The sequence below is a fragment of the Pholis gunnellus genome, assembly GCF_910591455.1.
Source record: "Pholis gunnellus genome assembly, chromosome: 22".
NCBI lineage: Eukaryota > Metazoa > Chordata > Actinopteri > Perciformes > Pholidae > Pholis > Pholis gunnellus.
The window spans coordinates 12,180,031-12,203,109 of NC_136549.1; the positions used below are offsets into that span (position 1 = coordinate 12,180,031).

At 43.1% G+C, this 23,079-nt stretch overlaps 2 protein-coding genes across 2 annotated transcripts in view; both read left to right on the forward strand.

Annotated features, from left to right (window-relative positions):
* Window positions 1–2,731: 2,731 nt before the first annotated feature.
* Window positions 2,732–23,079, forward strand: part of pcloa (piccolo presynaptic cytomatrix protein a) — a gene marked incomplete at both ends in the record, with an annotated part of 49,909 nt that continues 29,561 nt past the window's right edge. Inside the window, 4 exons of the mRNA XM_079183939.1 lie at window positions 2,732–2,943; window positions 4,960–6,331; window positions 7,651–8,703; window positions 21,133–21,330. Coding sequence (XP_079040065.1) covers window positions 2,732–2,943; window positions 4,960–6,331; window positions 7,651–8,703; window positions 21,133–21,330 — 2,835 coding nt within the window. The remainder of the gene's footprint in view (window positions 2,944–4,959; window positions 6,332–7,650; window positions 8,704–21,132; window positions 21,331–23,079) is intronic.
* On the forward strand, window positions 21,383–22,618 carry LOC306714196 (uncharacterized protein; the record flags this gene model as incomplete). The annotated part of the gene is made up of 3 exons (XM_079184157.1): window positions 21,383–21,440; window positions 21,515–22,140; window positions 22,583–22,618. 3 exons carry the CDS (start codon window positions 21,383–21,385, stop codon window positions 22,616–22,618), a joined length of 720 nt encoding a protein of 239 aa, XP_079040283.1.

The following is a 23,079-nucleotide window of genomic DNA, read 5'->3' on the forward strand; positions in this document are numbered from 1 at the left end:
CACTAGACACTGAGGCGAGGAGGAGAATAAGGACTGAAAGGAAAGAGGGAGACAACTATAAAAAAAATGAAGCGTATCTATATATAGGAACGCAAAGTGCTGTAGGGTTCAAGAAAATATGATTCTAAATGTACAGTTTAAAGAAAAGTGATATGATAGCTGGGGGAAATAAAGCAAAGCATGAAAAAAAATAGTGAAGCTGGAATTTGAACCATGTGGCCGCAACAAGGTCAACAACATATTCACTTGACCATTTTACCACCTCTACTGTATTAAAGGGACAATTTGAACCTTTGAGGAATATATTTCTTTCTTGCTGAGAGATGGATGAGAAGATGTCTGGAAGAAGCCACTGCAGAGCCAGATGACGGTTAGCTTAGCTCAGCATAAAGACTGGAATGGTAAATGGACTGTACTTGTATAGCGCTTTTCTTCCGACTACTCAACGCGCTTTAGCACTACATGTCATCATTCACCCATTCATACATTGATGACAGGGGCTGCCATGCAAGGTGCCACCTGCCCATCAGGCACAACTAACATTCATACAACATTCACACACCGTAGCTACTCAAAGGAAGCTATTACCATATCCTGGTTTTAGCTTTCTCTCTACTGTTCAGACATGAAAGTGGTAGTTTATCAATCTTCAGCAAGAAATCTATTAGGTGTCTTTCCCAAAATGTCAAACGATAATAACATACATAACATACTTGATGTGCATTCCCCTAATGATTCCAATTGTGCTATTTGTGTTGTCATTTTTTAGTCAAATCAAATTGGTACACACAAAATCTAATACATTTGTCCCACTTGCTGGAGCTGTCGTCGCATTTACCACCGGGTTTAAATGATCTGTTGTGTCACATAGTCGTTGATGCTTTTATTCAGATGTTTTTAATGTAGTAAGGGAATAAAAAGGATGGAAACAAATAAATATTGAACTTTGGCTGAGATACAGACTAGTCACCCGATCTTCCTCTCCACCCGTGCCCAGGTACCGAGGGCTCTGAGCTGGGTGAATAGAGGACACATCTGCCCCAGAGCTCCACAGACAACAGAGCAAATGAGCACTCGCTGTCAGATTGCAGCACATCAGCTTGATGTACAGCAGAGGCGACGTATTTTAATATCCTCCTCGCTGGATCTGGTGACTGCTTGTGCATATTCTCTGTACAGTGGCGCTAAATATATTGTAGGTTTGTTCTGCTGTCATTTTCAGCATGTGGTCTGATCTAAGACATTTGCGCTGTACCATTTTTGTTTTGATGTACAAGTATTGGTAATGCAACATACTGCAACCTCTGTGTTGTCTATTCATTGGTGATCTTTTATAATCACACTCATTGGATCACATGCAGGGTTCTCCATGAGAACAACAGCAGACAAGAGATAAAGAGTTCCTTGTAATTTATAGCCAAATTGATTTCCGCACATGCTTCTGCCAGCCTTCAGTTGCACATTAACATATTTGAGAATATAAAGAGTTGAGATATAAAATAAGACATCCTACAGCTGCCAACTGGAAAAAAAGAACAAAGCAGAGATATTATTCATGCTATGAGTCATCTGAAGACCTTCAGAGATGTTTTATCTGTGTATTTGAATATTTTATGGTAGCAATTTCCCCTAAAATTAGATATATGGCATTTTGAATGAGATTGCTCGAACGGTTTTGGTTGCTCTGAGATCTGAATGGCTGGTCAGGATGGATAAAAATGCACATATTATTTATTACAATGTCTCATCCTGTGATATCCCAATACTGATACTTTGTATGTGGAGAGGTGGGGTGTATGCTCATACAGTATATAAGCCTTTCGCTTGAGCCCCAGATACCTGACCTACAAACAATATCTACAAATCTCTTCTTTCTACTTTAGCCTTAATAAATGACCACATAAAAGAAAAGCTTCAATGTTCCAACCTGTCCTTTTATGTTCCCATCAGCCTCGATTATTTAGACAATCAAAACAGACACATTTAGCTCAGGAAGTCCCCTTTAAAAACATATTTTCCTCCGCTGATGTCTTCTGATCACCTGTCACAAGCGGAACATGCGCGGTGAGCAGAAAAGTCGAGAGGATGTGCGCTACAGAGAACGGAACGGAAGTAATACAAGTTTGCTTTCAATATAAATCCCTCAAAATGTTATATTAGAGGTTTTAATGAATGAAGTGCTAGAATGGTGGCGGAAAACTCGAACTGATTTTTTTTCCAGTGAAGCTTTGAATTGTGTTCCGCTCATCTGGTATACACGACCTAAATACCTATTCATTGTGTAGTAGTATAGGCTATACTGTGTATGCAAGTATCACTGTCTTCATTGTGTCTGTTAATTGTAGGTTATACGTTATGTAGTTATTTTTTTCCAGTGTCTTTAAACTGAATAATTACATTAATGTAATCTAATTAAGATTTTATTTTGTAAAACCTACCGGAAACCACCTTCTGTGACTGTGAGCAATAGTAAGACGGAGACCCCCCTCGCGGAAAACTGTGGTGACTGTGGTGTACGTACAGCTGCAGAGATGCGCGACACAGAAAAACAATGAGAAACGAGGGAAATGGAGGGACAGCACATGGAAGGACAATAACCGCTGAAAATAAACCATCTGAGATGCGTCGAGACACCGAGGGACACCGTGTTCGCTGCGCGCTTTGGACATAAAAACGCGGAGACGGCTCGGATCCTACATTGATCCGAACACAGGGACGGGAGGGGTCGATCATGGGGAACGAAGCGAGCCTGGAAGGAGGCGAAGGGCCGCCGTCTGGGCTACCAGAGGGTCTGGCACCTGACGGGAAGGGCGGCTTCGTCCGGGTCCCCGATGGGACTCCGGTCAACCTGAGTGAACTCAGCGAGGAGCAGCGGAGGCAGCTCGCCGCGGCGATGTCAAGGGCGCAAGGCAGGCAGCCCGGAGGCGCAGCAGCTGCACGAAGGCAGGGCTATATTCACCAGCATTTTTCTTAATTTTATTTTTGTTGCACCTAAATTATCCACACTAACCCGGCTGTGATACGTGAGAGAGAACGAGTGAATGTGTTGTGGTAGTGTGAAGCATCATTTGGAAGATGCTGTACGGAGGCAGCGAGCTCGTTCACGCCCATGTTTGAGCCTTCCATCCGCGCCAAGAAATGATTCTATTCTTAGAGCTCACTGTAATGGATTATCATTAACATCTGATACTCTGCATAACAAAAAAAAAAAAAATCAATTGATTATCTCGCTGTGTATCCTGTTTTACATGGATGCACAGACCTCTTTTTAGCTGCTCGCTATACGATGATTCTCTAAGACTTGAGGTGTGAAATCAGTCTGAAATGGTGAATGGTTTTAATCAGTGTCCACGATTGTGTCTCTCAGTGTGAGATCAGAGAGTAAGAGACACACCTCCAGTATTTGTGCGAAATTTTCGAAATGCCTGCTGGGTAAGAAAATCTGTCGTGCCCAGTGTTTTTTTTTTCCACCTACCCATCTGAACGACGCTTGAACACCCAGCGTAACACTGGCCGCTAACCTAATGATCTGTGTCTCCGCTCTCTAATATTGCCAGACTACTTACTCCTCAGGATTTCGCATATACGTTGGATTTAAATCGGTTGCGTGGGAAATGTGCTGTGTTGTGGAGGGGGAGGTAGAAAGCTGCCAATGAAAACAATACATGCCAATTCCATTATGCTTCAGACGTGAATGTTACTCGATATCTGATAACGTGACATAATGTGCGGTACCGCTAATTGGCTCCAATTGGGGAGACATGTTATTTATATCTGAGCTAGAGATGGTGGGGGGGAGTGCATTAATATTAATATGACTATAAATAGAACAGCAGCATTAATGTCATCAGTCTAGGCTACCCTCCTGCTGCTTTCTGATTTTAGTTTTGTCGGATTTCATAGTATTCTGTCGAGATATCGGTCCTGGAGTCTGGTCGCTGTCCATGGTGCTGAAATACACTGCTGCTGTGCGCGGTGCTGAAAAAACCCCGCTGCAGTGGACGGGCCAATAAGCGGGGACATTGCAACACTACTGCTTACAACGTTGTCCAGGCGCTTATCATGCATAGTCTTGTATTACTCAGTGCTCACTATAAAACATAATCAAATGCTGTTTTCATTACAGCATTAAACTTTATTGCCACATAATGTAATTTATCTCAGAAGTAATGGCAGAAGCACCAGGGACTTTCAGACAGCAGCCTAAGAAACCACTAGGTCTGTATGTTGCATACACACATCGTCATACAATAACAAAGCATTAGCCCATTAGTCCGTTGATGCATTTCTCGAAGGATCCCGTTGACTTTCACGCTTGTGCCTAGCAGTGTGTGTAGGTTGTGTATGTTGCCTCTCAGTCTGAGCTCACAAAGATGTCTCATCTTACCCTCATGGAGGCGAGCATTTCCCTTTCTATCTCACCGATCTACACTCCATGTCATTCAGCGGTAGTCACTTTCCTTTCAGCTTCACCCCAGGGCTGCTAGCTACACACTCTGTGTTCACTGGTGTGTTGAAAGGCCCCGATATTAACAAAGAGCTAGTTCTATGGCCTTAACTTAGCACAATGAAGCTTCAGTAGAAGCAAATGAGCTTTTTTTTTGAGATGGTAAAATAGTACATGCATTACAAATACTACATTACTGATACTTTGTTAATTTATTTCAGACAGCACGAGTGATGTGTTTGTTTGAGTATCTAATTATTTAGATTGTAGTCTTCATGAGCTTGATCCCCATCAAACAAATTACAGTGGCAAATGAAGGGAAGAGAAAGGAGCTGAAGTATATTTCATTAAACGTTGGGCCTGTTTTTATTTTGGCGCTGGGTCAGCTGTTGCTGCTGAGTTGGTATAGATTTGGCTTATACAATTTTGTCACATTGCCAAAGTAAACACAAATCAACAATAGCAATAAAAGCAGTGCTAACAAAAACTGTCTCTGCTTTTCTGTTTTTCAGAACATCAGAATCCGATACCCATCTGCGTTCCCAGCAGGTAGGGGCCTCCAGGGGCCCTACAGGTCTCAGTAAGAGTCGAACTGTAGACGCCTTCAACCAGGGTCTACCTCGCAAGCCCACACCAGGCCGCAGCCCCTCGTCCCTCAGCCTTTTTGAATCCAGATTCCGGCAGGAGCCAAAAGACCCAGAGACCAAGTCGTCCGGCATGTTTGGCTCCAGCTTCCTCAGCGGGGCCAACCCCCTCAGTGCTGTGTCATCTATGACCTCATCTGTCTCCTCCTCCATATCCTCCATGGGCGATACTGTCAACATCCCAAAGTTTGGACTATTTGGGGATGAGGAAGAGGGAGATGTATCTACAACATCCGATTCCAAGCAAGGAGGAAAGCCACCAGGGAAGGGCCCTCAGCAAGGGCCAGGTCCAAAGGGACCACAACAGGGAGGACCTCAAAAACAGGGTCAGGGCCCTCCTGGACAGGGGCCAAAGCCAGGTCAAGTACCCCCTGGGCAGGGACCCAGGCAAGGTCAGGGACCACCAAGCCAGGGACCCAAATCAGGCCAGGGTCCTCCTGGCCAAGGACCCCCTGGGCAAGGACCTAGGCAAGGTCAGGGACCACCTGGCCAAGGACCCCCTGGGCAGGCCCCCAGGCAAGGACAGGGACAACCAGGCCAGGGGCCCAAATCAGGCCAGGGTCCTCCTGGCCAAGGACCCCCTGGGCAAGGACCCAGGCAAGGTCAGGGACCCCAAGGCCAGGGTCCTCCCGGCCAAGGACCCCCTGGGCAAGGACCCAGGCAAGGTCAGGGACCACCAGGCCAGGGTCCTCCTGGCCAAGGACCCCCTGGACAAGGACCCAGGCAAGGTCAGGGACCACCAGGTCAGAGTCCTCCTGGCCAAGGACCCCCTGGGCAGGCCCCCAGGCAAGGACAGGGACAACCAGGCCAGGGGCCAAAATCCGGCCAAGGGCCTCCTGGCCAAGGACCCCCTGGGCAGGCCCCCAGGCAAGGTCAAGGTCAACCAGGCCAGGGACTCCCAGTGCAACAGAGCCCCAAACCAGGTCAAGGACCACCAGGTCAAGGCGCCAAACAGGGTGGCCCTCCCCAGCAAAAAGGTGGACCCCCTCAACAAGGACCTGGGAAGCCTGGACCCAAACAGCAAGGGCCACCAGGCCCTGGGGCTCATCCTGGAGAACCAGCGAAGAGCGGAGGTCCTCCTGGTCAGCAGGGGGCTGGAAAGCCTGGAGGTGGACTATGTCCACTGTGTAAGACCACCCAGCTGAACATTGGGTCTAAGGACCCACCTAATTACAATAACTGCACTGAGTGTAAGAACCAGGTCTGCAGCCTCTGTGGATTCAGCCCCCCAGACTCGGCGGTAAGTGATTGGTTCTTCTTCTTCTTTTGTTTTCTTTTCAAAGTTAGAAAAATCTTTCTAATTTCATCAATAAGCTGCTGGGTATACTGGCATTCATCTAATAATACACAAGAGAGACCATGTTATTGATGTCAGACGTATGAAAGGTCACACATTATTAAATGGTGTGTTTTTGAAATATCAATTCTCTTTGCTCAATCCACATTGTTCTGCAAACATGTAATCCTAAAAGGTTATTACAGCTATATTCAGACTAAGATGTAGTTTTTCTCGCAAAAATCTATTGGAAACAATGGACATTTTTTAAGATTTGCATGTTTGAAATGAATAAACAATAAGATTTAAAAAAATAAGACCACATATGTATTGTACTCTATTGTTGAATCCAAGACACTCTAGCCTGTTAGCAGCATATTGCTGTTCTCTGAGCCAAGCAAAGGGAATGCATCTCATAGAGGCATAATTTGAGGAACAGAGGGACCGTATGGACCCAGGGAATGTTGATCAAGGTGACTCATGTCATGGCCACAGGAAGATACTGTGCCAGCCTGTGACGACACTCGGTCACACATGGACGGTAAACACTGTTGGGCCATGATTACAGCACAGCAGAATGACTGGTTCCTTCTGCTAGAGCCTCTTATCGAGATTTATAATGATACATGTCAAAGTTGGGGTTATTTCTTTAGCAGATCGATCACTTCAGGAATCTGATATTTGTCGATTTTGAATTCAGAATAATGTCTCTAAAAAGTAAATGCCATTTGCAGTTACAGTACCAATATACACATTGTTTTGTTCTCGATAGTGATCAAATTGTCAACATTGGCCCTTTTAAACACTGTGGTTTGCACACAGTGGAGACTGAGATACACTGGGCACGTAACAAAGAGCACAGCGGTGTAGCCAGGCTTTTTCTGGTGACCATGTGCTGTACAAACATCATTGATACATGAGTAGTATTTGCCTTTCTGCTAACAGACTTTGTGTTATTGCTGAATTGAAACAATCATATGCAGAAAAAACAAACAAGTAATATACATGTTTTCTTTTTTTTCTTATTAGTATTTACTGTTCTCTCATGTTAAAAGAAACAATTTGGCAAGAGAAAACAGGATTCAACATCATTTGAAATACTAATTAGTGGACAAGTCTCTGAATTTCTCTTTATTTTACGCTAAACAAAAATAAAAAGGGGTATTTTAGGGATTTAATTGGTTATGCTTGCCTGTGTTTATCCTATAATTACACATGCCATTGAACAACAGTGTGGAAATTAGTTCCAGTCAAATCTAACCCATCTTTTGTTTTATGCATAGGGTAAAGAGTGGTTGTGCCTGAACTGCCAGATGCAGCGAGCGATGGGAGATGTGGATCCCCCTGGCATGACAAAACCCAAACAAGGCTCGGCCCCGCCCTCGCCCCAGAGACAGGCACCTGGCAAGCCTGGCAAGCTGCTGATAAAGCAGCAGAGTACTACCGACCAAGGGTTAACGCCGCCAACCACACCGAGGCAGAAATCCCCAGGTCCTACTTCTCCTGGACCGCTTTCCCCCGGCTCCTCATTGGGGGGATCCCCCAAGATTGACCCCAAGACAGGCAGACCCATCCAGCCAAAGTCCAGTCCACAGCAGTCTCCAGCTAAAGCCAAACAGGAGTCCAGCTTTTTTGGGAGCTTGGGAGGTATCAGTCTGGGAGGCTTAACAGACGCCAAACCTCCTGCGTCTGCTTCACAAGCTGCCGAGTCCGTTACAGGGAAACTGTTTGGTGGGTTTGGTGGCTTGATGGAATCGTCGAAGCCTCAAGCGCAGGCCGCGCCAAAGCAGGAGGAGTCAGTGGCTGGGAAGTTGTTTGGAGGTTTTGGAGGGTTGACAGAATCGGCAAAACCTCCCGCTGCTGCTTCTCAGATGTTCAGCTTTGGATCGTCGTTCTTGAGTTCGGCCACCAATCTTGTCTCTGGAGAGAACGAGAAGGCGGCGGTTCCTCCACCTGGGTCGCCGCCAGGCTCTGAACCAGGTTCCCCTCTGGATTCTGGCCCCGGCTCACCACCTGACTCCCCATTCTCTGCTCCTGGGTCTCCTCCTGATTCCGACTCTGCCCCTGACACCCCACCTGCTAAGTCCAAGAAACCCCTCAGAACCATTTCTGTGGAGCAGGAAGAGAAAGTGTCAGCAGCCAAACAAGCACCTGCACCTGCACCTGTACCTGCACCTGCACCTGACCCAGCCTCAACAGCAAAGGGAAGCTGCCCCCTCTGTAATGTGGAGCTGAACGTTGGATCAGCAGACACGCCCAACTACAGCTTGTGCACCATGTGCGAGAAGGCAGTTTGCAATCTTTGTGGATTTAATCCTACTCCCCATTTAGGAGAGGTAAGAACTAGTTTTCTTAAACACCACAGATTGTTCTTTCAACACAGTACTCCTACCAGTAATTTATGCAATCCGTCTTGTATAAATAGAACGCCAACATCCTCATTGAAATAGGTCACTGTAAAGATAACATCAGGAGTTTTCAGCTCTGTGTTTTTTTCCCCACTAGCATCTTGCAAAGCACTCTGAAAGGAGGATAGCATGTTATTAGTTGTAATAAGCGCATCGGTTTACCCCCAAATAGACTGTGACAACATCTGCACACATTTAACCGCTGAATAAGTGGATGTGGTCACTTATGCTGCATTTTAAAATGGCAGTGTCATTACTATCAAGCTTTCTTTAGTGGAGAGGTGGGCCAGAAAGATAATTTAGGTTGTTTAAATGGACGTCAAAGAGCACACACACAAACAATGGACACTTGACTCTGAAGCTGAATACCCAGTATGTGTGTGCACGGTGTATATATGTGACTGTGTCTGCATGTGTGTATTCTTGTTTGGCTGAATGCACACATTTCTTATCAACTGGTCTTTTGTTGGGAAATCGTATGCACGCTTGAGTGATTTTGTGTGATGCTCGATTGTTCGCCTGCGCGCGTTTGTGGATATGCGATTGTGTCCGTTCATTGTCTCAGCCTAATAACGACGTGGAAACCAAACACTTTTGGCCTGCTTATCTCCGGAGGTGTGGGGGCTGGTTTGCTGGTGTTACCGTAGTGTTTTGTCTCATATGGATGCAACTTCACAAGACTGCGTCGAGTTCCACAGAGCAGAAGGTACTCCGTGGTGTAGGATGAGTGCATTATGGGAATCGAGGCCAAAACGTGTTTTCAGTTGAGTGGTTCCTCAGCATGTTGTAAATATATCTTAGTTGTCTATGTGCCACTCTTGATTTTCACAGTTTTACGCAATCATTGTAAATTATAAGCCATGCATGGTTAAATTGACTGAAGTCACTTGCAGTACAGTATTTGATTAAATCCTCTTGACATGGTCATGCGAGTCAGGGCACAATCACGTGTTTGTCCGGCAGCAGCTCTATCCTATCACGTGTCAACTACTTTGTTAGCCGGAAGTTCAAGTGTGCCTTTAGTAATCTGCTGTGTATTTCTGGAGTCTTCTGGAACAGCGAATTGAACTGAGCTTTGAGCGGACTCCACCGTATCAATGTAGGAAATGCTGAATTCTAATGGGAAATCATCTTTGATTTGTAAAAGAAAAAAATAATGTGGAATTCTAAGAAATATATACTTCTACTCATATTCTTTCTATAAGTATTACTGAGATATGAGATTCTTAAAACATTTAACAATAAACACATTTTGTAAGTCAGTACAGTGCCGACAGAACAAAGGACTCATTTGATATTTTAGGAAATCAGCTTATTCCTTTCCTCACAGAGAGATAGATGAGAAGATTGATACCGATCTCTTAATGTCTTCCATGAAACAAAAGGCTACAACCAGACGCTTGTTACCTTAGCTTAGCTTCAAGACTGGAAAGAGGCTATCGGACATAAGTATCGGACATAACCCTTAACACAGTGAATTGTTTTTTTTTACACCTATGTTTTTGTACAAACAAAGAACATGTTATTTAGTGTGCTTTGGAGGTGCTGGTTGGCTGATTTTGTTATCTTTGGACTGAGCCAGGCTCAGTGTTTCTGCCCATTTCCAGTTTTAGTGCTAAGCTAAGCTAACCGGCTGTTGAAGCTTTATATTTACCATTATGTTTGACATGCCAGTATAGTATGTATCCTGCAAATTGAAAAGTTAGAATGACCCATCTCTCTATTGTAGTTGTGTTATCGGTTATTGGTGTGACACTTCAGATTGGAGAGTATTTATTCTATGATCACTATGAAATACAGCAATGAATGTTCTACATATTAGTAAATTGTCCCCTGCACCGCTGCCTCAGCACCATTTCAAAACAAGATGGCCGCCATTTGTTGACAGTCATGACAGCACTAATAAAGACTAGTTGTTTTCAGTTTTCAGATTCTTGTCCTTTTCTTCAGCTCCTAATTTCACATGCTTGTAGGGATAATGAGGCGCTGAAGTGCACAATCACTTAATTGAGGCCAAGCATGGGGGAAAAAACGTAATTATGCTGGAGAAATGGGCATCCAAGCCACTAATGCTCTAATTGGATATAGATCCTTCAAACCCATCTGTTCTTAAAGCCAGAACGTCAGCTCAGTGTTGTTCTTAAGAATGCTATTGGTACAAGAAGGATGAATCATTTTGGACTCCTCTCGGACTAGATACAATTCAAGAATGACTAATATTAATAAAGGATTAGATGAACTAGAATAGAACGAGTTCTGGAGAATTGCTATGGGAGACATGCAGACATTCACAACACCTCGGTTGAGTCATCTACCCCTTACGTACCGTGCCTCGCTTCTGTGTCATTCGCTGTCATAATGTCGGCTGTCAGTAGGGGTTCACTTGCTGACGCATGTGAGTGGGTCAGAGTGTGTGTGTGTGTGTATGTGTGTGTATGTGGGCACTGAGCAGTATGTTTTATTTGCAAGACTGTTGCACTTGCAAGTTGACTGTGACTGTGACTGGGCAGGCTGGTGTGAGCTTGCATAATCTAGGTGTGTTGCTTGATTGCTTCATCACTACAATATGAGTGTGAACATGTGAGAATAAAGCTTTTTGGGGGATCTATTTAGCTAAAGTTCTATATGTCTTCCAATTAAAACACTAAAGGTCAGGCATGCAAAGCGTATGTGACAGCACGTGTACGTGTGTAGGCGTAATCTCTGTTTCTCAAAAGGATTTAAAGGGCAACGGGAGGCCTGTCAGTTCTATTGCGGCTTGATCCTTGACTCAAGTATCTGTGCGTGATCCTTATCAATATGAGGCGTGAAAATAGGCTCCCCAGAAGGAAAAGCACTCACCTTCTTTCTTTCTTTCTTTTTTTCCTTCCTCTTTTATGTCCTCGTTCTCTGTATCCTTTAATCATTATAAGGCCTAAGGGAGACGCACTTAATACCAGTGTTTTTTTGGTGCTTATCCTCCTCTTAAGCAGTGTTTTCTCTGTCAGACTCTCCCTCAGTGGTGCTATCCCTATGCCTCTCTCACTGTCGCTCCCTTTGATGTAGGGAAAGTCTGTACTGTAGATGTGTGTGTCTAGTGCTGCTCAGCGATGGTACTGTAGTTCAGTTCCATGTCATGTTGCCCTTATCAGTAATGAATCGTCGGCGAAGCCTTACGTAACATGGGAGAGGCACCCCTTTGCTAACAAGCACGAATTAAAGTATCGTGTATCATCTCCACCAAGGAGAACCGACTAAATCTCACCTTTCTTACCAAACTCTATGGAATATTGAGAGCATTCTGAAGCTTTATGACAATCTTTGGTTCACCACCAGCTTAAGATCCAGTCATAGATCCAGTGACCTATTTAAAGGTGAATGCGCCTGTGGCCAGTTTACTGTCTGTCATAAATATCAACCATAACAAATGTTCTTTTACCTTTTTAAATTTACAATAGTTTTGTAGATTACTGTTTACTCACCTTTATAGTTATCATTGCATTCTCACCAGCAGATTGTGCATTGCTGTAATAAAACAAATTGTCTCCCTGGCTTTAATTATTAAACACTGAAAGGCTGGAAAAAAGAAGGATCCTAGTCGTTGAATGTTGTAAAGGAATAATAAGATTTCCTCTGTCAGGTTAGAAGACTGACATCACATTCATCTCAAGGACTTGTTTAAGACAGATTTTAACCAGACTCCATTCAAAGTGGAAAAAGTGTGCCAAAAGCTTTTTTAGGTTAAAGGCTTGACATTTTGTGAAATATACCTATTTTTCTTTCTTGGCAACGGTAAATATGAAGCTGCTGTCAGCAGCTGGTTAGCATACAAAATATAAATCTAACAACTAATAAATGATGATGTATTATTAGTGATTTAACGGCAGTATATAAGGTAATTAGAATAATCTCCACCTTTGCCAGTTGCAACATTAACGTGATGAACACACATCTAATGCATAGATAATCTAATATATATTATGTTGAAAGGGGCCTTTCAGCACAATGCATACTTTTGCTTTTGGTACTTTAAGTGTATTTTAATGCAAAACTACTACTTTCGAAATCTCCGTCGTGCATAACTGATGTTAGTGCTGCATGGCTACACAGCATGCAAAAAAATCAAAACAGGAAAAATTAGCAAATGAGTTCTAATCATACTCACACAATGTGTTCACATAAGGCAGCTTTAGGTGTGCTTTATGTGAATTTTTTTAAACATGATCGTAGGAGGCTAGCATTTTTCCCTTGCTAAGCTTTCTTCACCTATCTGAATACCAATACCCAAAAGCTAACCATTTATTTTAGAACTGGTTTTTGCGTAACTTTGGAATTATGCATAGTTGAAGTGTTGGTTTAAGTCACACAGTAACTAGTTAAGGTTAGTTCTCCAGTGAATGAATGTGTGAATTCACTGTGTTGCACGTTTTGTTGGTCGGCTCATGTCTTGCACGTCCTCACGTCTGCGTGGCTTGATGCCCTAACACCCACTCAATACGTGGTGTTTCCTCTGTCTTCCTCCCTCATTGTTATTCTGTGGTGGTGCCCACAGAATAACAAAACCCTGCCATAGTCTGAACCCTCCGGAGTCTGCACTGGCAGATAAGGCACGCTCTGCGGTCACACATACAATACACATATGCATATAATACAAGCCTTTGGTATCATCTGTCATACACACTGACAGTCAAGGCCCTCTCAAACACTCTCCTCTTTACTAAATCTATAACATCTTGCATATACTGTATCATTTGTGATATGAATCTATTGGTTCCTGTGGTTTGATTACTAACTGTGTGTAAATGAAGATTAGTCTGTATCTGGTCCATAGAGCTCAGTTGCCTCACAGCTCCGCCATCACATGCCCAGGAGGCTGAAGTGACTTGAAATAGTCACAGCCACTAAAAAAGCTACAGAGGGGGGAACACAAGCTACTGCAGGGCATCTTTGTCTCTCTCCCTCCCTCTCTCCCTCTCTCCCTCTCTCCCTCTCTCTAGGCTCTTTTGTGTGTTCCCTCTTTAATATTTCCTCCTTTTTAAAAGAGTTTCTGTTGCACCAGGCAACCCACAGAGTCCCGGACATGGCCACCTTAGAAGGCTCGAAATGGATGTTATTTTTAGACACTAAGGTGTTTTCTGTGTGTATGCGTGTGTGTGTGTGTGTGTGTGGGTGGGTTTAATACTCTCTGTCTGAAGTAATTTTGTTGTTTTGTCAGTGTGAATGCTGGTACATGAATCGAGATATTCTGTATTATATTCATGTTTTGCCTGAATGATTGCATACACAAGGTAAATTAGTACTGTCTTGTTTTCCCTATTTACCAGGTCCCAAGACCTTCTTCAAGCTGTGACAAGTGGTTTAACATTGTTTTAGAAACTGCTACGATTGAAATGAACTGTCCTCAGGCACTGCAGACGGTTCATTGTCTTCCCTTTTTTTTTTACACAGCTCCCCCTCTAGCTCCACTCCACAATGATTTCCAATCATCCCCTCTCTAATTTACTGGTGCTTGCATGCTTAGCAACGACATTTTAGCCACTGAGCCTTTAAAGCCAAGAAGGGGGGGGGGGAGCCAAGACATCATGTGTGCCAGCACTGAGCCCTGTTGAGACAGAGAGGCAAGGACAGGCGGGCAGAGACACACAGACACTTGAAAACACACACATTCTGGCACCGGCCTCATGCACAGGCTGTTGTATTTACATCCTGACTGTTGCTGCTCTCTCCCCCTTGAAAACAGGCTTTACTAGGGTGACAGGAGAGTTTCTTATTTGAGTTGAAAAGGCAAGTGGGCTTTGCGGATGCAGTGTCTGACTCTGACTTTCTCCCAAAAAATTGATATTCAATAGGTGTGGCCAACAGCAGAGCCTGGATTTAGGAAATGGCTTCGCTTCCAAAAATAATTTCCATGCATTCAAAAATCTGAGAGGAAACTGGATTAGCTTTTTTCCACGCTTAAAGTAGTGCCTTTCATCCTTATTGGATAGAATATGGTGAAGGCAGTGCAGCTGGAAGGCACTTGTTGGATTGACGGATTGAGACAAATAGACAAGATCCTTGTCACAAACTGCCCCTTTTTTTGTTAATATACTAATAAATACTGAGGTGTGAAATCACCAAATACACAAATGCATCTTCGCTGAAAACCATACACTATGTAAAAGAGATGTAGAATGACTAACAAACACACAAGTTACATGTGAATGTATAGTGGAGGAAGGGCATGCCCAGAACTGAGGAGAGAAGAGACAAGATAGAATACTGTGACACTAAGAGAAGTCCAACATGGAGTCGAAAGGGTGGGGGTGTCACAAGGGATATGGGTGCCGGCCAATGCTGCCCCAAGCAGTGCAGACTATGACAACCTGACTATTTTGGTTTGTCGTAGCACTCGTGACTCGCGCCTGTGAGTCACATTAGCAGCACCTGTAGGCAAAAATAATGTCAGGCTAAAACATCTGGTGAAGCAAGAATTTTAACATCACACAAGACACAGGAAATGACTTGAACTCAACATAGCAGTGGTTCTACGTGCTGTTTGTGATTAAAGTCTGTGAGCCTGAATTGTATCTCTGTAAACAGGTGTTCACGTAGATATGTTCTCTTTTGCTACTAGATTTACATTTACAAAATGTACATAAATCATACATTATATTCCATGTAAATATGCAGTAAATGCAACACTGCCCATAGTGTGACATATGATACGTAGGCTGACTGGTGGACTAGAAGCTGGAGCCAACACTTTTTTTAACTAAAGATCCTTCATAGCCATTGACAGAGGAAAGAACAGCATCTTAAAATCTTTGCGTGTCTCAGACAAAACGTAACTTCTCCTATCTCTGATGGGAAGCTGACACATGCAGACAGATTATGAGGTGTGTTGTAGATAAACGAACACAGATGCAGACAGAACATGCCCTTAATCCCTGGGCTCAGAATATACATAGGCAATCTCTCACCCCGCTTGCTTGGTGTCAGATCCATTTTTTAAATAAAGACTTATACAAACAAACCGTTTTCACTCACCTGGCATTGGAACATCCATCCACAGTGTAGCAACATAGCCTGAAACACTTGTCAAGGCTGAGAGAACATTCCGGCTCTTGTTCCTCATCCGACAGCTTTCAGTAGAGTGAATTATTTGTATTTATAATCGAGAATTCACTTTTTAATTTGATTTATTCAACTTCCCCGCTCAGATTTGCTGCTTATTTTGGAATTTTGGAAGCCCAGTCCTCCAGCCTTAAGGCTATCACCACTCACATAACATTTAGTTGCATGATCCAAACCAGAATTACATTAACACATAAGCATGGACCACTGTAAAAGGGTGCATACAGCACATTGAACCCGAGATGGGGACATCTATAACAGTGGGACATTTATTAGGACAAAGATCTTTTTTGGCTTGCAAAGGAGCTGATGCTGTGAGGTTCTGCTTGTCTGATGCATTATAATTAAGTTGGCCACTCAGCCACAATCATCAATGAGAAAAGGACAACGACTTCCAGACTTAACTTTCAGCCACAGCAAAGTGACTTGAGCTGCAGAAAGGTAACTAGTCTTTCAACAGTGTCTTGTGTTTTATTCGCTCTGGCAGATGCGTTCAGTCCTCCTTCCCTTTGGACAGATGGCACGCAACTTGAGATCTGCCCGACAAATTACAACCGTTTATCTTATATGGGGCGTGTTCGGGACAAATATCATAAAGAGGTGTGCCGAAAGAACAATGGTGGAACTTTCTGTTGAAGCTGCTAGCGGTCAGTATTGAACAAACTGCACAGTATATTTTTAAAAGAATAACAATAAACTGCCGACATACGACAGGATTTTGCACAAGATTTGATAAACCAACTCATAATATTCCAGCTCATCGCTGCACGCTGTAGTCTGTTTCCATTTTTCTTTTGCTCAGGTGTTATTATTTTTTCCACCTGCTTTGTGCCAAGTCCAGCCTTGATGTGCTGTGATTGCCCATCACATTTTGATACATCCACTTGGACATTGTAAGTGAATTAGTCTGGTGATATCAGGCTAGTATACCAATGGATCTTGGAATATGGTTTGAAAACATGGTTGTTGGGGGAAGTATGCTTCATGGAAAAAAGTCTTGTCATGGAAACCAAATAACAGCATTTCTGATAATGTGGAACTATTTGTTGAACACCGTCTTTTCAAACAGAATCATAAAAGAAACAGATGTTCACCTAGAAGCAGGACAGAACGTTGTGCCACTATATATGTAAGTGACGTCAGCTAAATGCCCAATCTGTATGTTAACATTTTAAGGTCTATATTTGGCATTCATCACAGCTTGTCCTGACTGCCCGGCTATTGATTAACAGATTTACACAGTGATAATGTTAAGCTCGTTGGTAGGAGCTGATGTTGAGTCACCACCAAAGACCATTAAGCTCCTTCTATTCTACTGCTTCACCCTTTACCTCACTACACCATGCTCCTTTTCTCCAACTGTCCTTTGTTTCATCCTGTTTGCTTCTCCCTGCTTCCCTTTTGTTCGTCGTCTTGCTTCTCTCTCCTCCTCCTGTTTTCCCCGTGCTTCTCACACACCATTATCACCCTTTTTTGTGCATGTCCTCGCATTTCTTCTACCTCTCTCCTCCTCCATCCTCTCATCTGCCTTAATCCATCTGTACCATCGTCCTCTAGATCCTCTATTTCTCCCTCTGTCGGTGCCAGGCTTTGTCTCAATTTAGATGGGACCCCTAGTCTTAATAAAAGAGCTGCACCGACCTTCACAACACTCCAATCCCCAGTTGGAAACAATAACCGAACATGGGCAATGGCGACAACCCATCTTGTCTCAATATCTGGTTGCCGTCTGCGGTTCTCAGTTAGTCTCCTTTCCGTGTCCTTGGAGGAAGTTATAGATGGATGCATAGTTGGAGATGAAAGAGAGATGGAAACACTCAAACTGAATCTGTCCTTATCCATTCATGTATAAGCTTGCATGTTGTTTGAGAAACGTCATGTGGGAAGAGAGGGAGCAAGTTGTCATTTCCTTACGAGATATTTCAAGCCTCTCATCTGGGTATATATATATGACATCAACACCGTTACAAACTCATCTCTGTGGGTGTTGGTGGGTGTCAACTTTTTTGGTATCCATTCACATGTGATGCTAGAAAACGTCCTTGGAAGATGGTGATGTGAGCGAGTGACTCCTCTGCTTTTATGAATCATCCACGCTGCTGTTTGCAGAACTCATCACAGCAGATAGACAGGAACGCACACAGGCATGTCACATTTTATTTGACAGCTTGCAGCAGAAAAGAGTGCAGTATAAAAGTTAGTGTTAATTACAAGGCAAGGCTGCAAGATAAGCTTACCATCCCTGCTAATATAGATGGATCCCCTCAATAAATGTAATGTAATAAATGTAAATGGGTGTGGTGAACTGGTGATACATCTTCTCTGGTGACAAAATAAGACAATCCTTATAAAGACAGTTCAAACTAGGGCTGCAACTAATGATTTTCGTCATCATTTAATCTGTTCATTAATTTTAGCCATGTTAGCAGCGTGCAATCGGGCAATGTAGGTTTGTCGGTAGGTTGATCCACCTCTTTTGTCTGGATGGAAATTTCTAAATAAAACTATTTGATGGACTGCCATGAAATTTAGTGGAGGAATTTATGGTTCCAATAAAAATGAACCCTAATAATCACTGCCCCCAAAATACTTATATCTTCCAAAATACTTATATCTTCCAGCTTTGTCTACAACATGGCTGTAGACAAAGCTGGAAGCTGGAAGCCACAACAAGTTGGCATTTTTACTCATTAAATCAATACAATAATTGATTATCAATCTGTACATTAAATGAAAAGCTTTTTCCATCCCCATGTATTATTAGGTATAAAGTGATCCAAGCTACTTGGGAAGGTAAACACTGTGTACAGAAATCTGAAATGGTTTGGTTTCTGGGTGTTGAAGTCAGAGCTGCCAAAGCTGTAACTTTAAGTGAAGCCAGGAAGACACTTGATGGCTTTTTAGGGTCATTGCTGTAAGATGTATTAGTATGAAATACATTGTAGATGGCCACTTAGCAGTAGTGAGTCAAAGTAACATATCTGCTTTAACAGGGATGTTGTTCCAAAGGGGTGATTTAGCACTGCACAGCAGCTAAAGGAAACGCACTGACCAAGTGTTTTTTAGGGAGGGGTAAAAGCTTTAAGCTTTAAGTGTTGTGATGTGTTGATAAAGTCGGTGATGACTAGCTCTGAAGTGGCTGCGGCTGACCGGCTGTCTGACTGAGTGTTTTTTTTTAGCTTTTCGTATCTGGCGGCCATCTCTCCGGCTCTCAGTGCCTGGTCTCTCTGGTTTAACTGATAGAGCCATCAAGCTGGAGGAACTCCCATCTCAAGTCCTCTCAGCAAGGGGGGATGTTGATAGCGCGTGCTTGCTCACGCACTTGAATCTGTGCTGTGTCCATCATCATGTTTGAGGATTAACTGGATTTCTGTCGAGTTGGGAATATAACTCACTAACGTCAGCAAACCTTAGCACAGGCATCTCTGTCATGTTTTTTTCTTTTCTTTCGTTGGTTTCCATCCATGTGTCTGTATCTTTATTTTCTTCCAGATATTAAAATCATCTTCTTTTGTATTTCAAATATTTTGTTGAAAGCATTTGTGGAAAACTTTTGACATTTGCTTAATTTTTTACATTATTTATCAAATAAAATTGGAGAGAGCGAGAGAAAGAGGAAGGAAAAAGAAAACAGTAGAGTGGGAATAAACCCATCGACAGATCCACTTCTTCCTCACAATGCCACATATACAAAGATTTGCCCCGTCAAAGGATTCTTGATATCTTTTTATGTTTGGGTACATGCCACTGAGATGTGTATGCAGGTGTTTCATTCTCTCTTGAGTCTTTCCGTTGTTTAAGCATGGACTGAAACAGGGCGGCTCATGCCTTATTTACCCTGACTTTGCTGCTGCGACATTCCCTTAGTCGTCTTCTTCCATCTTCCTGTCTCCCTCTTTCTTTCTGTGCTTGGAGAGAGGTGGCTTTTCTGCTACATGGCTTAACATGAAGGCTGCGATCTTCTCTGAAACCCGAATTTAGCATAAACCCTGCTGTTAAGCCAGACAAACACATTCATAAAAGAGGGGGGTCACAGAGGAATGTTAAAGCACTTGGCAAAATGTGAAATGAGGTGTTTACGTCAGAGTGTTGGATGGTTGAAAACATGCTGACTGTTACCTCTAGCTTCACTGTATGTGTATAAGGCAGATTTCATGTGTGGTTCCCATAATACATGTTCTGGTCTGGTGTCCCCACATTACATAAATAGGTACTTGTGTGTGTGTGTGTCTGTGTGTGTTTGCACTTTACAAATCCCAGTATTTTGATTGTTTATCAACACTTATAACCACTTAAAGCAACGCAGTACTGAAATTTGAACTCTAATAATAGCTGCACCTCTTGAATTATAGCCCTCAGCAGGGCTTTTGGGGTAGGTAGGTTCCTCTAGAGCCCGGTGTTCCTGGGAATATACAACAATAATAACCTCGCCACGACAGGACAGATTTAGCAGAGCTCTGAGATGGCTAGAGCAGCTGTGCCAGCAAGGTATTTGTTTCTTGTTCCATTGCAAGTGGCAATGCTGTTAAGGTTTGTGTAAGGACTACATCCCAGGTGATTCTAAAGAGGATTATGGTACTTAAAGAATAAACAGCAGTGGGCAATTCTTTAAATTGGCCTGTATTGTGCCTTAGTGTTTGAATAGAGTTGTAATTGGAACTAAATAAGATGCTGAGGGAGCACAACATTTTGGGAAGCATATTTTCAGTCTTGAATGTAATTGAACTATCAAGTTAGGGTTAAACACAAGTTAAGGATATGTGCACATTCTACTCTCATGTTTAAAGCATGCTTACACATATGCACACCAAGTTATACAATTATAAAAACACAACATATACATTCAAAGACAGTTTCTCTGTGAAGTCTGCTCCATGAAATGTCTGCAGAGGCCACTCAACCCTTTCTGACATGCCTTGGTAAACCCCTGTCCCATTACCATGCATTATGCATAGACCTGTCGCTTAAATCCCATAAATGTAAAAGCTTCCCTTGAAATAGAAGATGTTACCCTGGTGCCTTGTCACAGTGACGTTTGAACTACGTAGAAATATTTTGTCCACGTAACTGTGTTAGAATTAAAATTAAGACATTTTTTTCAAGAATAATTTCTTTGGGGAAAACTTTCATCAGCGTTGTCATTTCGTGCAATTCAAAACACAATATAACAGTTACAAGCCAGTTAATTATTTTCTAATTTAGTTGTAGAAATCATATTGTATCAAACAACAATTAATATGAATTATTTTCTTTGTCTTACAGAAAGAATGGCTTTGCCTCAACTGTCAGACCCAAAGAGCCATGTCGGGCCAGCTGGGAGACATGCCACCTCCAGCCATGGCTTCCCCACAGAAGCAACCACCTTCTCCTGCTTCCTCTTCTGCCCCTGCCCCTGCTGCTGTAGATAGCAAACCTGTAGTAGAGGCATCAGACCTAACCCCACCAACTCCTGATACCAAGGTAGTACCCGAAACCCTTCCCACACCTGATGCATTAATTTCACCTCATCATGATGTCCCTCTTTCCGTTAGTGCCCCTCCTTCTGATAGCACCCATCAGGAAACACCACAGTCAATAGAACAAAAAGTAGCAGCAGCTTCAATTTCAGACAGTGTAGCTCAAGGTATACCTCCAATCCCAGCAGTCAGTCAACAACAGAACAGCTCTGAGGAAATAGCAGAGGATCATCCTCACCGTGAGACAGAGCCATCTGCTGCTGATCAACAAAGTGCAACTGTCAGTGAAATACCAGCAGTTAAGCAACAACAGGGTAGCTCTGAGAAAGCATCAGAGGACCATCCTCACTCTGAGACAGAGCCATCTAATGTTGGGCATCAAGCACAGAGTGTACCTGTCAGTGAAATCCCAGCAGTTGAGCCACAACAAAGTAGCTTTGAGAATGCGGCAGAGGACTTTTCTCCCCCTGTGGAAAGTGAAACACAAAATATATTGACTTATACAGGTTTAGACAAGACTACAGTCTCTACTGAGGTAGGAACAGAGCCAAATCCCAAGATTACTCAGAGTGAGGCTGCTGCTCCCCTGACAGTTGATGAGAAAGTGGAGCCCACTCCAGAAACGCTTCTGGAGGTGACAACTAATTCAGTTGAGCCCCAACCTGCCTCAATCCCAACAACAGTCTCACAGGAAGTCCCTGTTCAGCTCGATCCAAAGCCAGATTCTTCAGCTGCAAATGTAAAAGATGAGACAATAACAGAGGTAGAGCATGCTAAGCCAAGTGAGAAACCCAAGATAGATGAAGCTACTCCAGTATGTCAAACTCCATCAAATAGAGTAGACACAGCTTTTAATGTGGAGCAAACAGAAATCACTACACAACTTGAGGTTGGCAGTGTAGCACCTGATGTCAAAAATGAAATAACTAAAGAAAAAAAGGTAGAACCAGAACCTATGATAGAAAATCCAGTATGCAGTGAAGGTGCTCCTTCACCTGCAGTTGAGGTTGCAGAAAATGTAGCTCCTGTTGACAATGTTGAAGTCCCTACACCTGATCAGACCCAGCAAGAATTTACACCAGAGGCAGCAAAATGCATAGAATCTGAGAGTTCTTTAGTAGTGTCAGACAACACACATCCTGTCTTAGCTTCAGAGGAGGAAAGTCAGGTTAATAAAGTGGAAATTAAACCCATAGATAAAGAGGAGGAGCACACTCCACTTGACCCAGCAGAAATGTCACCTCATGTTGCTCCAGTTGAAGGAGAAACCAAATCTCTGGAAGAAGCAATAGAGGAGAAAACCATTGAAAATAAGCATAAAATACCTGATGAGAAAACAACAGTTGAGATTGAAACAGGGAAGGACACTGCTGAAGAAACAATGATTGAGGAGAAACATATTGAAAAAGAAACCATTGAGGAGAGAGCTGTTGAGAAGGCAGGTATTGAGAATATAGCGTCTAACGGCAAAGCCTTTGAAGAGGAGGGGGTTCAGAAGTATGCAGCTGCAGAGAAGGCAATTGAGGTAAAAGCTGACGAAGGGAAAGCTTTGGAAGAAGAGACAATTGAACAGACAACAGTTGAGAATGCAAATGACCAGAAACCTCAAATAGAGAGGATTGATACAGCTGAATCAAGTCCAGCCCCCTCCTCTACTGAAACAGAGACAGTTTGTCCCGTAATAAAGAAGAAAGAACCAGAAACAGCAAGGGAGACAGCCCAGACTGCTACTGAGGAGATCCCAACAGAAGAG